The sequence below is a fragment of the Solea solea genome, chromosome 5 (genome assembly GCF_958295425.1).
Source record: "Solea solea chromosome 5, fSolSol10.1, whole genome shotgun sequence".
NCBI lineage: Eukaryota > Metazoa > Chordata > Actinopteri > Pleuronectiformes > Soleidae > Solea > Solea solea.
In genome coordinates this window covers 29,033,608-29,050,945 of record NC_081138.1, presented here as the reverse complement: position 1 = coordinate 29,050,945, position 17,338 = coordinate 29,033,608, and the positions used below count along the sequence as shown (strand labels likewise).

At 40.5% G+C, this 17,338-nt stretch overlaps 1 protein-coding gene across 2 annotated transcripts in view; it reads right to left on the bottom strand.

Annotated features, from left to right (window-relative positions):
* The window catches only part of LOC131459603 (glypican-6-like), a 152,205-nt gene that overhangs the window by 5,753 nt on the left and 129,114 nt on the right, over positions 1-17,338 (bottom strand). For both annotated transcript variants that reach the window (XM_058629601.1, XM_058629602.1), the window contains one exon: positions 1,425-1,555. In XM_058629601.1, the coding sequence (XP_058485584.1) occupies positions 1,425-1,555 (131 nt within the window). The remainder of the gene's footprint in view (positions 1-1,424; positions 1,556-17,338) is intronic.

Genomic DNA, 17,338 nt, shown 5'->3' with positions numbered 1-17,338 from the left:
CTGTCATTGTCTTTGGTGAGACAGAGATCTTGGAATTTTCATTTCCCAGACATCACGTCGTCATTTAAGCTCTCTCGATTAACTTTACTTGCTCGGTGCTCTGCACGGAATCTCACGTCAACGGCGGAGAGAGAGACAGTGGACAGTGTCCACAACGCCGCTGGTGATTGCGACTCGAAAAGTTTGTCCTGCGTAGGCCAAGGGGAGACATTTACGTAAATATCAACTTAGCTTTAAGCATTTTCAATGACCCATGTCTATTTAGGATGATTTTCAAAACTTTCAAGGGCCTTGAAATGAGTTTTTCAAGTTCACAAACTTTCAAAGATTTCAAGGACCCATGGGAACCCTGGCTAGCACTAGCCCAGTTTAGCCCACAAGAACTGCTAGCTGCTAGCTTATATAGCCACCTCCATGTTTGTTTTGATTCTGAAATCACATTAGATTTCTTTCATTCTTCATTCTGAAACGGTTTCTTTAAATGTACAGTGTGTGGTTGTGTGTGCTTTGTCACAATTCAAATATCAAATATCAGTTACATCTGTCGTTGAGTCTTTAGCTTCCCAGGCTTTTTGGATTCTAAGGCTTTGTTTAGACTGCAGCGCAAATTAGGTTTTAAAGCATATCCAGATAGTATCTAGCTCGTTTTTGGCAGTCGTGGACAGCTATAAAACACACAAGATCTGATTTTACCAATGCTGATTCTGAACAGGATTTTTACAGATATGTTTCAATCTGAAAGCCCCGGTCGCTCAGATAGGATCTCAAAGCGTATTCTGCGTCACTCGAATTTGGTCAGGAAGATATGCTTATAAATCTGATTTGGGCTGCAGTCTAAACAAGGCCTAACATTTGAAAATCCTACTGTGCATCAATCATTAGATAACAGGAAACTCTATTTATTTTCTCACATTCTCCTGACATGTTCTGACTCTTAATAACATTTTATTAATTCTGGTCAACCAATTTGCATATCAGATTTAGAGTGACGGTTAAAAATGGCACTGACACCCACACACACACACACACAGTAGAACATGTCTTTTATTGCACCAGCTGGTGATTTTGTTATTTGGAGAAGGCCTAAGAGATGGCGTGATATATTCTCATTGCCGGCATCTTTGGTTCACTGTCAGAAGAAAAACAACTTCCAGTCCATGGATCTACTGTACGGCTCAGTGACACTCTACATGCTGCAGTGCACTGGTGATAAGAGGTGTTGGAAACTGCACAGTCTTCTTGAGCTTTACAGTCTCGGAGCTTAGAAGTTCTCCATATATAAGCACTAACCATTGTACTTAGAGAGAGAGTTAATCTGAGAACACACTGGGGTTATTTTAATCCCTGGCAGGCAAAAATGTGATAACAGCAGAGTGGGGGGGGGGGGCAAGTGACTTTGCTGTGGTTATAGGAAATGTCCTCACCTGCCCTTCGCGTGGCTGTTCCAGCACTGCTCCTCATCAGATTCTGTGAATCTGCCTTTGGTGCAGATGTCATCTGGCAGTTTGGACCAGAACCTCCTGGACTCCTTCAGCTTCTCTTTGATGTCAGTCACCTGCCACGGGCCAAAACAGACGAGAGAATTATATATATTTGGCTGAACATTTTTGCATTTCAGTCGCTCAAGGGTGAGAAGTGAACTGACTGTTAAGTCGCTCGCTTGACTGTGACACACCGAGGTGCACACAGCCACATAGTTCTCAGGATGGATATGCATTTATTCTGCTACTTTGATGACTTGGCTGAGCTTTCTTAGGTTTGTTTTATTTGGCTTCTTTTGCTACACCACCCTACCTGATTTAACTGTAATCCATCTCCAATAAGGTTTCTGTGGTAGATTACTTTGCACAATCCCTACTGTTTGTGTATTTCTGTCCATAAGTACTGCTATGGACTGCCTGGACTTATTTCCATCTTGCCCACTCCCACCCATATTGTGATAATCTCTGATTCACACGCGACAGATTTGACGTTTCAAATGTGATATTTGGCACATGGCGTCCCCATCGCCCGACTCCATCTGGACTCAGCAAGACGTTTGACCTGCTGACATCCGAACACATGCGAGAGAGAAAGAGAACGAGAGAATGTTGCTTTGAACAAGACAGAAATCTTGGACGCGTTATTAATCATGTTAGATTAAAAAAAAAGAAATAAAAAAAAATACACAGAATGTTTCCACTTTCTCTTTGATTGATGAATTCAGCGCAGAAGCTGTGGCTACAATTGAAAAGTTCACAGCTACAGGAGACAATAAGAACACAGGCAATACCAGCACAAATCAACATGTATTATATCAGGCATCCATAAAACAGACTGAGGTCAAAACTGAGCTCAGTATCACATGAAAAGTAAAATTGTGTGTGTGTGTCATAATATAGCTTGGCAAGAAAGAACATTGTCAGTGGGTGAAGACCCTCTCTGAGCAATCACATCACTTTTAAATAGCAATCGCAATTTTTGTTTTTCTGTTTAAGTTGTTTTGGACCTGAACCAGTTTAAGCCACTGAATTCTTCAAGGCTCTGAAAAAGCGTAGCCTGCACAAAAAAAAATAAAAAATAAAAAATACTGTATCTGTCACATGCAATTTATGCCCTTATATTTCAGAAAGCAGCGTCGGTTGAATGCAAAACTGAAGCCAAAAGCCTTTTTTTTAACCTTAGCAAACATTTCATCCAAGTTATGTACATATATTGTACTTTGAAGATTAATCCTTAAGATGTTTATGAATACTCGGCAGTTAAGTTTCATGCCGGCAAGATTATCCAGCAAAGAATCATTCACATAATTATTTTCAAAGCACACACTTAATTGTACTTAATTGAATGGACTGTGTGTTTCTTATTTAATTTCAGTCCACACACACGGATGTATGGATGAGTGAGGCATGTGTGCGTGGAGGTAAAATGTCCAGATGGCCGCCATGTGGAAAATCAGCACCGTATGTCCACGATTCCACGCTGAATTCAACTAAAGCAGCTTCTCATTTCTAAATGGTGAAAAATTGTTTACCAAACCTGGAAATTATGATTCTCAAAATGTCTTTTCAGTTTTAATGATTTTATTTTTTTTGTCAAATGGAGCAAAAGAAACCAGAAAATATTCACATTTAAGAAGCCGAAAAATCAGAAAGCTTGTATTAATTAAAAAACCTCTAAAGCCGATTAATCGGTTATCAAAATAGCTGACAAATAATTTGTCATCCATTAACAATTGATTAGTCGTTGCAGCCCTAAAATACTAAACGTGCATGAGAAAGTTTGTAATAACAAACAAAACTGCAATTTTAGGTCGTAGGACAAATTAGACCATTTTTTCTTTTTTATTTAAATTTATCCAAATTTCACAAATTCAATCCGATTGTTAGCCAAAGGTGAAAATTCTTATTTTTTTCTTCATAATGGCTAGGTTGTGCTAAAAAAAGGGATATAAGACACTTTATATTGTCCTTTCTTATAGCCTCTGTATATACTGTGCATTTTAACATAGTCAGTCAGTCATCATCTACCGCTTTATCCTCCACCAGAGGGTCGCGGGGGGTGCTGTGCCAATCTCAGCTACATCGGGCGATAGGCGGGGTACACCCTGGACAGTTCGCCAGTCCATCGCAGGGCCACACACAGATAGAGACAAACAACCATTCACTCTCACACTCACTCCTATGGTCAATTTGGAGTGTCCAATTTACCTATCCCCACATTGCATGTTTTTGGACTGTGGGAGGAAGCCGGAGTACCCGGAGTGAACCCACGCACACACGGGGAGAACATGCAAACTCCATGCAGAAAGGCCCTTGTTCCAACCGGGGCTCGAACCCGGGTCTTCTCGCTGCAAGGCGAGAGTGCTAACCACTACATCACCGTGTGGCCCCATTTTAACATAGTAATGGAAAAAATTAGCCATAATGCTCTGTGTTCTAAGGGTTAATTTAACTTTGATTCATTAGCTGATGCTCTAAAACGGAGTAGGCCACCAGTGTGATACTTGCACCGAAATGATGTCACTTGAAGATGACAACAACCATATCCGCAATAACATCACACTAAAACCCTGATTGTTTTGTTTAAGTCAGAAAGTTTAAGTTACAGTCCTGGGACGCACTCGTGTGTTGGTTTACCACATCAGTTCAGGACATAGTACTGACCGTATTTGCTTCTTGGAGGCTGGTGAAGAGAGAGAGCCGGAGCAATAAAGTAAGCTCTGGGAAGCCTGAGGTAATTACCCAGTGAGCTGCAACATTGTTTTATCTTGGGTTTGGGTATATGCCACAGTTGCCTGAGTACACACCACACAGTATATATCAACTCTGCCATTCTTGAGGAGGTGGATAGAGTATGACAGCTTACATAACTACTCTTCTCTATGCTAAATATTTAACTGTGTTATACATGCCAGCTGTTCAACAAATCACGACTCATTGAGATTGAAAAATGGAGTGATCAGCCTTGAGATTTTGTCATCAAATTCATAAACGACTTCAAACCCCGTTATGCTCTGATTTCAGATGAGCTCACGGCAGATACAGTAGGCCAGTGTTTACCCAACGTCTGATATGGTGGCCCAGTTTTGAAAAAGGTGACAAACCGTCATGACCCAATTCACAGCATGAAAAACTGACGGCAGCACAATCGCGCACGCTATACAGCCTTTTCTGTAACGTTTCCAAGCGTTATTGTGACTAAGTAAACCAGACTTTTCCAAGTGACACATGTTTGATAAATGAATCACAACTTCAAAGGCTGGGAATGATGTGGACTGAGCCCAAAAAAATTAAAAATCTGCCACAACGCAGACGTTCTGTGGACTGAGCCAGAATCTGTGAACGACTGCTGTCGACTGAACTTCACAAAAGTCAACACAAAGTTTTTCAGGAAACTGAAAGCTCCTTATAGTCAAATCTGGATCAAGTCAGTTGTCAAATGTGGAAAATAGAAGCTTGTGTCACTCAGAAGGTTTACATGCACAGTTTAATCGAGCTAAGGTCATAGTCTGACTAAGAACAACTTGCCGAGTTTACATGTGGAGGAGAAAATCGATTCATTGGCCGTGTACGTCTGTCTCCACCTCCGCAGGTGTCGCTGTATCTCTCTTTAAGCTAGTGTGTATTGAATCAGTTTCCTGTTGACCTTTACATCACGGAGATGGATCTGCAGTGCTGTGGTTCTGTATGTTTTGTACTTTCTCCACATGTCAATCGTGATACGTGAGCACGGTTCTTGTGGTTACGAAGAAAGACGCCGCTGCCATGTGACGTCTAGCAACAGTACCGCAATTTAAACGTTGTATCCTTCTACTTCCGGGTCAAAGACTGGGGCGGAAATTGTGGTGCAAGTCCAACTACAGTCCGACTAAGCGTATACCTGCAGGAGTAATCGGACTATGAATCGTATTATCCAGGTATGTTAGTCTGACTAAGACTAGCTTGATTTTAGAAGGACTAATGTGTTTAAACTTCGTGTTTAAAACTGATTACATCCGCAATTTTCTTTATTATCTGACATGGCTACTTTTGTGATTGATTAATCCAAGCAATCAGAAAAATATTAACTTAACTATGAATTTCAAACATTTCTTCACAGATGAAATTGGAACTTTCCAGCCGCCAAAAACAAAACCAATGCTCCTGCAGTCGAGCTGCAGCTGTTATCAACAAACAGCGTTATTAATTATGGCCTGTCTCTGCATCAATGGAAAATTGCCCATGTCCACATTGTGATGTCTTTTAAAAACAATTCTTTTCAGCACCGCTGGTCATGCCATTTTTTTTTAATCAATCATTCACTTACAGTCTTTCAACGTTTACTTCTATTTGTTGTTTTAAAGGTTCTCCGTGAAGGACAGGAAGAGCCTGAACAGTATGAATGTCTGCTCAAAGATTATTCGAGTACAGAAGAGGGAGACATGGGATCTCTATGGGTGAACCAGGTGGCTAAGATTGCAAAAGCGATTATAAGCCAACATAATCATATTCTTTTCCAGTAAATTCCCTGCACTGCAGCATTAGAATAGAACAAACCGTGACTCAAGTCCTTCATTCTGCTCGGCATCAGGCTACAAAACACAGGCAGTGGTCATCTTTTGAAATTAATATAATGTTTTCATTGATTTGTCAATTGTAATTTGTAAAAACACCATTGCTTATTTGTGGTTTCTTATTTATTGCTCGTGTTGTTGTGTACAGTAATCGGTTGGCTCTGATATACAGTATTAATTATTGCTGGTGAGTTTTGTGTGTCTGTATTGACTTGTACAAGCTGCACATTAATTGCCCTTCTTGGGATCAATAAGGTTGTCTGAATCTGAATGTGAGTGAGTCCAAATGAGTCCAGACCGGGCACTGACCCTTCACTAAAAGCCCCCAGCAAATTCTCCTGCTGTGGTGATCGGGTCTGATCCAGATAATCTCCTTCTGTCTTCTTCACATGTGAACAGCGAAATGTCCGCACTCAATCTTCCACAACTTTTCATCTCTGAAATCGGCTTTGGTGTCGACCGACAGCTGCGCACGCCAACAGATGAAGCCAACATTCTTAATCCCGCTAATCATTTCTCCCGGGAAGATGCAACGGACGTCACTGGGAAAAACTCCAAGACCCGAGAATATTCTGTTTGGCTAAATCCAGACTATAAGTCTGTATGGACACAATGATGATTAAGACAACCATATGGACGCCGGTGACATTTCCACACATATACAAAAACCCTTATGTCCTAGTGACACAGGGGATTTGGGCGAGTGCATTCAGTGAAGCCTTGGGTCTTAACGAGACATGAAAGGGCCTTTACCAACAGGACGCCACAGCAGGGGGGACTGCCCTCACATTTGATGTGACAATCCTGTCATGGAGACACCAAAGCTGGTTAGGTTTAATTCATGTTAGTTAAGCTCTGAATCAGGACGACAGTCCACAACACCCAGGTACTGAGGTGCTTAGATTCTGCTAGATTCAACCCATTGTCAAATATGTTCACACATTGCTAATTAAGCCAATCCGAATTTCCCAATATCCAATGGTGTTTTGGTTTTGTGTCGTACAGCAACGGAAACACACTGACAAAGGCACAGAGGCTACTCGGCACTAAAAAAAAAGCAAAGCTGGCTACTTGGACTGTGGCTGAAAACACAAAAAAAGCACCCACGGAACGTTTCAGAAGTGGATTTCTAATGCTAAAAATAAACTTGGATCTCGTTTAATCATGATCTTTACTTTGCCTTCTCACAAGCCCGATGGTCCCGATCACTGAGAGACAACCACTCACTGTCAATAGCTATCCAATTAACCTCTGCACGGTTTTGGACTGCGCTGGAGAACCCGGAGAAAACCCACAAACACACGGGGAGAACATGCAAACTCCATGCAGAAAGGCCTTTGTTCCAAACGGGTCGCGAAAACCGGGCCTTGTCGCTGCAAAGGCAACAGTGCTATAACCACAACACCTTAATTCCACATCGTGCCATCATTGGTGGATGTGGATCAGCGGAGTGGAGCGGGTCATCGTGCTTTTGGAAGGTCAATGTTCAAGCCTTGGCTCCGCTCGTCTAAATGGTGATGTGTCCTTGGGCGAGACACTCATCGCAAATTTGCTCCTGGCAGAGCATAGCTATGGCAGATGTGTGAAAGATAAAGCGCTGAATATGGATGCGCTGTATTGTGTGGTTATGAATGAATGCATGTGAAATGGAAATAGTGTCGCACGAAGCGCTTTTATTGGTACTCCAGAAGAGAGAATGGCTATATAATTACAGACCATTTACAATTTACCTTTTGTGTTGTTTCACACTCTTGCGAGGCTCAGCTCGTCGGACTTAATGTTCCGATAATCTGTATCTTACTGTCGTGGAAGCTGTACATCTCACGTTGAAATGATATGGCTGAAGCAGTTAAGCTGTTGTAAAAAAAAAAAAAAAAGGAGAAAACTGACAATGAAATGCTGTTTTATTTTAATATTACGAGCATGACTTGTTTGTTCATCCATTAGATCTTACATTCTTGTCTGACTGTGGTTAAGTAGTTATCAGTGTTCTTATCTCTCTTTTTAAGAAATACTGTGTGTATTTGAAGGTGAGCGGCGACAGATTCGACAGTAATTGTATCGCGTATATATATATAGCCTGCGTATCGACTCATAATTTTGACACCCATAAAAGAATAATGCAGCGTCTTCCATCTGTGTGCACAGACCACACAAAACAGTGTCAACAGCCCATTCTGTTTCACAACCACAGCTGTCAACAACCACTTGTTCATAAATAAATGCAAACATGCACACACACAGCTTGCCGGGGTGAAGCGATGTTTATATAAGAACACAGGCCAGCGAGTCTCACTTCAGACTCCGGCAGTCGCTGTTTTTTTCACCACGTCTTTGCTGCTGCTGCTGCTGCAGCTGCTGCATTAGATGCAGCTGAACCTTCAGTGCCTCTCCTCTTCTCACAGGTAACCCAGAGTTCATTTTGTATTGCATTATAAAAAAAAAACTACATGAATAATATAAATAAATAAATAGATGTCAGGCAGGCAATATCAGTTTGCATGCTCTCCCCGTGTGTATGTGGGTTCTTCCCACATTCTCTCATAGTCGGAAAAAATTATAATTATGAGATAAAGTCAAAATTATGAGATAAAAAGTCATAATTATGAGATAAAAAGTCATAATTATGAGATAAAACAGTTGAAATTGTGATATAAAAAGTCATAATTATGAGATCAAAAGTCAAAAATATGAGATATGAAGTAGAAATTATGAGATAAAAAAATCATTATTATGAGATAAAAAGTCGAAATTATGAGATAAAAATTCATAATTATGAGATAAAAAGTTGAAATTATAAAATAAAAAGTCATAATTATGAGATAAAAAGTCAAAATTATGAGATAAAAAGTCATAATTATGAGCTAATAAGTCAAAATTATGAGATAAAAAAGTTGAAATTATGAGATAAAACAGTCGAAATTGTGATATAAAAGAAGTCGAAATTGTGATAAAAAAGAAGTCGATATTATGAGATAAAAAGTCTTGGACTCTTGGTCCCATTGTGTGTATGTTGTGGGTGTTTTATTCAGACGGTCTAGAAAAAAAAAGATCCTTCATAATTGTCAGTGGTAACACATTTCTATTGAACTCGCTTTATAAGATCTATACTCACTATAATATGCAATAGTTTAGGTGACGACTTTCAGGGTTATCTGAGAAAAGAAAACATCTTTTATTCCAATCTTTTCAAAACCTGCAGGTGACCTGACCAAATGAAAGGAATACAAAAATATAGACCCTTTTCTTTGTGACAACTTCCTTTATATCCTTTATGAAAAATGGGTCTCGGGTTTCAATGGTTAGGTGAGGAATGCAACTATTTCTTGTACACAGAGCATCATGGGAATTTTTTAAATATTACACACACTAAAGCCGTGATTCAACATTGTGATTGTGAACAGCTATTTCCTGACCAAAGAAAACACATGGATCATTAAAACACAGCCTTTCTTAATTGATGTCACAACAAAAACCAGGGTGATCTCACTGTGAGTCACAGACACTCTAATACGACCACAAGCAGCTAAGCAGTCATTCAAATGACTCACACAGTGGTCGCTCTCGAGAATAGACGATAATAAAAAGTGGAAAAACTAACATTTACAGAGACATTAAATGGCTAACCTGTGAAAATACAGCGTTATTTACAATTGTAAAGAGCCTTGCAAGATAATGTGCAGATCTGTTTCTGCTTTTCAGAAGAAATGGCAGAACAAGAGAGTGGATATAAAAAAAGAACTTTCATATAGAGAAGAGATACCAAACACAAACTCAGCATATTGAGCATTGGAAGATACATTTTCTGTCTCACTTAATAAGATAAATGTGTACATGTACACACACTGTATCCAAAAGGTATCCTGAGATGGTTTCTGCTTCTCATACTTTGAATTATTTATATACACAATATATACTAAATATGCAGTGACGCATCAGCTGAAGGTGAATAAAATGTGTTTTCTAAGCAAGGAAATAGTTTATTACTGCGTTAATATAAAGTGTAAATAACTTTTACTTTGCAAAGAAAGAAACCTCTCTATTAACAATTAATAAACTTATATCATCTACCTTTATTTACAGATCCAACTTTTCCAAGTTTCATTGCAACAAAAATGTACATTTTTGAGAATACTCCATGAAAACATCTTTTAATTTTACTTTTAAATTGACAAAAAATGTATGTTGTTTAATTTGCATTCAATTCATATGTGGAAGAGATTCAGTAACTTGTGGCTCATGCTTCTTTGTTCCACTGCATTTATGCTCCTGGTAAATAAAGTAGTAACAAATACTAAGATGTATTCACATCACATGTTGCACAAGTTATTACTTTACAAAGCAGTTGGCATCGTTTGAAAAAAGAAGAAAAAATGTTGTTGCTAAGGGAGCCCCCAAATCTGATTATGATTTATTATTCAGTCTGGAAATCAACGATGGATAAAAGGAGGGTCAGCAACATGATAACGGCTTGATTAGGTCTCAAGATGAATTACATGCAAACAGAATACACAGCACCAATTCCAGCACTTCATTACCAATACTTCTGAACTCATATTTTGGTGGATTACTCACTCACAGGCAAAGATCTGTGCAGCTATTCTTCTATGGACACTGCATAGACTTCCATTCATTTGGAATTAGAATAAACAAAGGGCCATCCCTATCCCTAACAATAACCAGTTAATGCCTGATCCTATGAGACACCTTAACCTAAACCCAATTCTAATCCTAACACTAAAACCAGGTCCTTTAAATATGTGAGGACCAACCGAAATGTCCTCACTTTCCCAAAATGTCCTCACTTTGTAGGTTCATGTGTTTTTTTTTGATCCTCACAAAGCAAAGAACACACACACACACACGTTGCAGCTATCTATATCTATCTATGTCTAACAGTTTTATAAGGTTGCACTGACATTTACAGTCACTCTTCACTGATATATTTCAAGTTAAATACTTTAACAAACATTGACAAAAAGTCCTTACCACATAGGGAAAGAATTGAACTCGAGACCAAAACCTCCAGACTGTACTGCTTATGTAAATATGCCTAAACTGCAGCTGTCTCCAACTGAATCAAATTGAATGCAATAAAATGTTTGCCCTAAAGGAGGCTCCTGCAAATCTCACAACAAACGCAACACACCTAATTTGTTCTCGATTATACCCACACACCCGTTCTATCTTTGTCTTTAAAGGCATTATTTCTCTCTCTCTCTCACGTGTTAGACACAAGTTTATGCATTTATGTACAAAGCAGCCAAATAGGACTTTAAGTGATAGGGATACTGAGCAGCTTTAGCGCAGCGTGTCCATGTTAAACAAAGCGTGACTTGACTAATGTAAGCACAGATGGAAGTTTCATACGCAGCTGGTTTTTGTGTCCCATCCCAAGGGTGAACACACCGTTCTGGGACAGACCCTTGATAAACAGATGCATCTCTGGAAGGTAAAGTTCGCACAGCAACTTTGCAAACTAAACAGGTTACAGTGCAGCACCGAAACGAATGCGTGCAATAAACATCTGGACGAGCGCGTGACAAAATGCTGAACTGAAACACTCTAATGAATGTTACACATCGGAATGGATTCTACCTAAACCTTTACATGATTAAATAAAGTTCTGATGCCTCAATAAATCATGGAATAAATGAGTTTAAATGACTGTGGCTGTGTCTTGTCATTGATAGAGGTCAAAAAATGTACATATTTGCATATTAGGTGGTGAAATTACAGCTGGAATGTCCACAATTATACTGCATCAATCTCACATGTCTTTATTAGCATTAGCAGAGATATAATAGATTGAACGTACATTAATATTTGACAGTGTCTTCCATACTTTTGTGTCCAGACCAACCAACATGGAGAGACACAGCAAGATAAGTCATTTCTGCCAATCTCTGAAGCTGAAATTAACTATTTCATGACGAAAAGGTGTTATTGTGATGTTTTCACTTGCACTTGGGACAGAAACAGACGACATCAGGTATCTATCACATTTTTTAATGCATTAGTACATCGGAAACCAGTGGGGATCAGTGGGAGAGCAAGTCGTCCAATTTCCAAGAGTCCAATAGTCTACTTGCCTATGTGTCCCTGGGCAAGACACTTAATCCCACGTTAGTCCCGACGACTGAGCCAGCAGCAAGTGAATGGGTATGAAAGCAGTGTGATAGGAAACAAAGTGCTGCACACAGATGCACTGGAGGAATATGTGAGCAAATGAGTGAAAGCTGGAGTGCGAAGCAGCTTTGTGAGTGGTCATCAAGACTCAAAGAGCGCAACATAAATACAGGCCATCTGCTGTTGTGTGGTCTACTGCACCGACTATACTGTCATCTTGTCTGTCCAAAAAACAAATAGCTTGAGTGCATTTTTAAGCAGTTGTACAGCAATCTGGGACCTTCTACAGTATTAATACAGAGTATACCTTCATGCCACGTAGACCCTCAAACCATTAGGAAGACACAAGTTGTCTCTTAAAGTGAGGATATCAATTGAAAAGCAGTGAATTGGAATAGACCCATTGTGCAAAAGAAGGCAGAGTCTGAACATGGGCCTTCCTCTGGTCAGAATGATTTTTTCTGACCTGGAGGTGCCACACCGGATTGAAATGTAATGTCCTCCATAAAGATTTTGTGGCCTGGCGTAAATGTGCAGGCTCTGCCTCCTTTTGCAATTTGTATTCTGCTGGCCTTGCACCTCCAGCAGAAAGAGGTGAAGTATGAAAAATACCCAATCATCAACTATGGAGTAGACCCAATAGCATGTGTTTTAAAACATACTATTCTGAGTAAGCTTAATTTGTTTTGGCCCAGATAGACCAGATATTGTGGCTCTACTCTAATGAAAAAGCAAGTTATCTTACTTGGATGAATATGCAAGGACAGACTGCTGGATCACCAAAGGTCCCCCAGTTTCTAGGTCACTCTTAACCACTTAATGGTATCATGGATTAAACCAGTCTATCTGCTTGCACTGGAGGATTAAAATAAAGCATCACAAGGACATTTTATTTTATTTAATTTTTTTAAAAGCAGGAAAATGTCCAAAGGAAAGGAGCACAAAATGGTCTGGTTCTTCTTGTGCTCATAACAACTGGGTAAGCTCGACTCAGACACAATGGGGCTGGTGTTTTGTGATTCAGTGCTTTGAATAATGCACCAAACAGGATTTCCTTGGACATGCTGTGGTTTACTTCGGCTTGCCTACAAATATGAGTTTTGCTCACACGGCTCTGTCGTGTTAAAGCAGGGGAAACATCTCCTGCCTTTAGGCGGAGGAGCTAACCGCACTATGAAGGCTTGGGAAACAGTTAGCGGTGGTTGGGGGTGAGCAGCCAAGCAGATTGCAGTTCAGGCTTTTTGGCAGCAAAAACTAAGAAGCTGAGTGGACGTTGTTAAGGCAGCCATATTGGGCCCACATTTAGTTTTAGATGAGAATTAACCTTAAGAAAATGCTTCTCGCACTGTGTATTCCACAAAGGTGGCTACCGACGGCTGTTTAACTTACATGCTAATCGATGGAGTTGGGGTTTTTTATCCTTTGTCCCGGTAGGGTTATGTACAACAAAGATATTATGAGGCACACTCTGCAGACAAATGATGGGTGCCAGGGTGACACGAGGCCTTTGTGATTTGCCAGTTTCAGTTTGTCTTTACCGAGTTGTTTGTATATGTTTTCTCTTACAGGTAGGGCTGACGCAACAAATAGTTTTTGCAGTACAGAACAAGCACCAGAATTTAGACAGATACACACATCATGTCAGGTTGTGTGTATCTGTTACAGCAGATATATTCCATTTTGTCCTGACTTGGGATCAGCATCAGGATTAGCCCTCAGTGTTTTAGAAAGTTTTGGGGTTAAGTATAACATGTAGGCTACGATACCAATACGTGATTGTGCTCCATAAGAGACTCCACATCACAATGGTACTATGTTGTTGTTTGTCTCTGAGCTGAGGCAGCGATAGAAAAGGTAATGGCTGGAGATGAAGAAGTGACGGAACCACAGCATATATAAAGAAATATGAGGATCCATCCATCTTCTACCTCTTGATCCTCCACAGGAGGTTTGCCAATCTGACATTGGGCGATACACCCACCCGGGCTACACCCAGGGCAGATCGCGAGTCCATATATAGAAACAAACAACCATTCAGTCTCACATATGGTTAATTTAGAGTGTCCAATTTGCCTAATCCCCATAGGAAGCCAGAGAACCCAGAAAAAAACCACGATGGAGAGAACATGCAGAAAGACCCTCGTTCCAACCAGGGTTCGAGCCCAGGTCTTCTTGCTGCAAAGGCAAGGGTGCTAACCACTACACCCACACAACCGTGTGGCCGCTATGAGGATCCATTCATGTTAAATATGTTATTGGAGAGGGAGTGGGAAAATGTACTATATTAATCTAATGTAGTGTTTCAGTGACCACCGGAAAGGGGAGATGACGGTGATCTTACCTTAAGTCAGTGCCGACTCTCAGCTTGTATTTTGTTAAAAGTCTACATTTGAGATCTTAAGGATGTGCTTGTTTGTCTGCACTTGCAGAGCAAACACACACAGACACACACACACAGTGCATCCCTGTATTTCAGAGAGCAAGAAAGGAGGAGGGGGGCTTAGAGTGTCTGTTTAGCTTCCGCGGTTGATTCATGCAAATTTGTGCATCACGGATGGTGCAAATTGACTCTCATGTGTGCTGGTGTTATCTACACTGTGACTTTAAAGAGGTTGTTGTTGTTGTTGAGGGCTTACTTGGAGAAAGATGTGAGTATCGTGTTCTTGGAGATTGTTTCACAGATTGACTTCATGTGAAACTTTATTTGGCAACTCCCATTATGCTAACTGTTCTCCTGTTGGCCCTTACATGGAAAGTTGGTGTGCAGCAAAACATACATGAACATGACCAGTGCCATGACGGTTTTTGACACCAGAGGTTCAATATGTGTCATACTTTATTGTCTATGTTCCTCTAAATGGGAACATTGTTTACAAAATTGGCATCATGTTCTATTGGCCAAGAGCTGAAACTAGCGATGGAGACCATTGACTCTTCAGGAAAATGTTTACTGAGTAAATAAACAATGTGAGAAGTAGAGTTACGTTTAAACCGAGTTCTTGTTATTTCAATTCTCACCCAATCCTGGATTTTTGTTTAGTTTTCCCACCATTTCAACTGACCACAGCCACTTCCTCTCCCTGCTGCTTTCACCCCGGCAGCCTTGTGTATACATGCTCCAGTACTCACCACTTGTTCCTGCCAGAGTGTGTTATTTCCCTTGTGTGCATTGCTCTCTTGTGTTTCTTCCTAGTGTTTTTTGCCTTCATCTTAGACCAAGTATGTATTTTTTTTTGAGGTTTTGATATTTGCCTTGTCCTTGTCTGGTTTTGTTTGCCTGGTTTGGACTTCTTTGCTGTGTATGACTTTGCCTGCCCTCTGGATTAAAGCATTTAGATTTTTGGACTGGTCTTTTATTGTTTGTCCTCTCTCAACATCAGATTTTTCGTCTCCCAGGTTCTTTTTTGCAACCAGCGCAGTCGCCCCCTGGTGCCTAACTGTTACTTCTTCCTAGACTTAACTCTTAACACCAGAGGGCTACTTCCAATTCTAATATTCAGTCTACGAAAAATACCACATCTTTCCTTCCGAGAGAACAAAGGATAGACTGTGTTTTACTACCACAGTGAGCAGCTCACAACTCCTTTATCGGTGTTGAAAGGCTGCACTGACACTGATGTCCCGTGTCCCTGTATTTCAGGGTGCTCCTGCAAACTCAGCACACAATACACCTTCCCGTGCCCTTGGAGTGCGGCAGCGAGTTTAGATCTTCAGGTTTACTCTAGGGTCACAGAATAATGACAAGAAAGAAGATTAGATCCTGTCTTTTGTTTATTTTTTAACAAGGAACTTCCTTGTACAGGCAGAGTCGCAGCACAAGTGTAGGTTAATTAATCAGACTGCCTGTGGGTGAGTGCAACACTACAGGGAGGTCTCTGTTTAGCATCATAATGTGTACTTTCCTTTTTTACACACATACACATACAGATACATTTTTTGTATCTTGCACAAATGCTGCTATATGTATGTATATATGTATAATGTTTCCAGGATCTGTCTCAGGGCAACTGTAGGTGTCATCATTACATTCACAAGGAATTCACAGCTGCTGTTGTCAACTTTTCATTCCAAGTTCAAACAACAGCAGCCAGCCAACAACCGACAAACACGGTAAAAATTGTTATACGCAGTGTGTTTATGTTGCACAAAGGGAAGCACTTGTTTTTTTTCTCAGCCAGGCTTTTTGAAAACTGAAACAAAGTCCTGCTGCATGAGACGCTTTAATGTGAAGGCAGTCACAAATTGGAAATCTGGCAGCGAAGTGTCGGCGCCGTCTCTGTCGGTGAGAAATCTCTTGTGTTAACATTACATCACTGAACATAGCGTGAGGATGAGAACTTGACGGCGCAAACGACTTACAGCACTTGGGCGAAAACATGGACGTAATGATGAGTAAAGCGACGCTGCCGTGAAACAGTGGAGAGTTACAAGGTGGCCACATTGATCCGTTGTGTTCATCCACGCACATTAATCCTCATTCATTAACCGAGACGAGTCTCTGTTGAGTGAGCAAGGCTGATTACACATCAGTCTCTGTCAGGCTGTCATCTCGCTTGATGGACAGAGTCCCCGCTGGACAGACAGACAGAAAGACAGACAGACAGACTCATTGCCCTCTACTAATAAATTGAGGTGAATATTTAGACAAAGTGTTTCACACCCTCCCGTTATCTTAAAATCAGTAAACGCGTAGACATGTGGGTTCTCCAGATCACTTTTTTATAAAGCTTCGGGTGTCACGTGCCATGTTAGCAGGACAATCTCCGTTTCAGTGCCGTCAGAGTTCACTGTGCACAGTAAATCCATGAAGATCGAGCAATATATCACATAACCTGACGGACTGAATATATATGATCCCTAAAATACCTCCCCAGATGCTTTTCACGAGTATGGAAACAGCCGGAGCCGACATTATTCCAGACTGGCAGCATTACAACATCTTCAACTTTCGGACAAACTTTCCCTAATCCTACTCCAGAGAACGCTTAAACACATCACAATAAGACCATATAAAATAAACAGGATGCTTAAATTGAATTGTTTTGGAGTCTGTAACGACGCTGAAGTAGGGATCCAGATTTGCTGCTTCCCGTTAAGGGGAAACTTAGGGGAACTTAACCTTAAAATGATTGTTGCCGCTACCTTTCTTGATGGGATGGCGTTACGTCATCTATT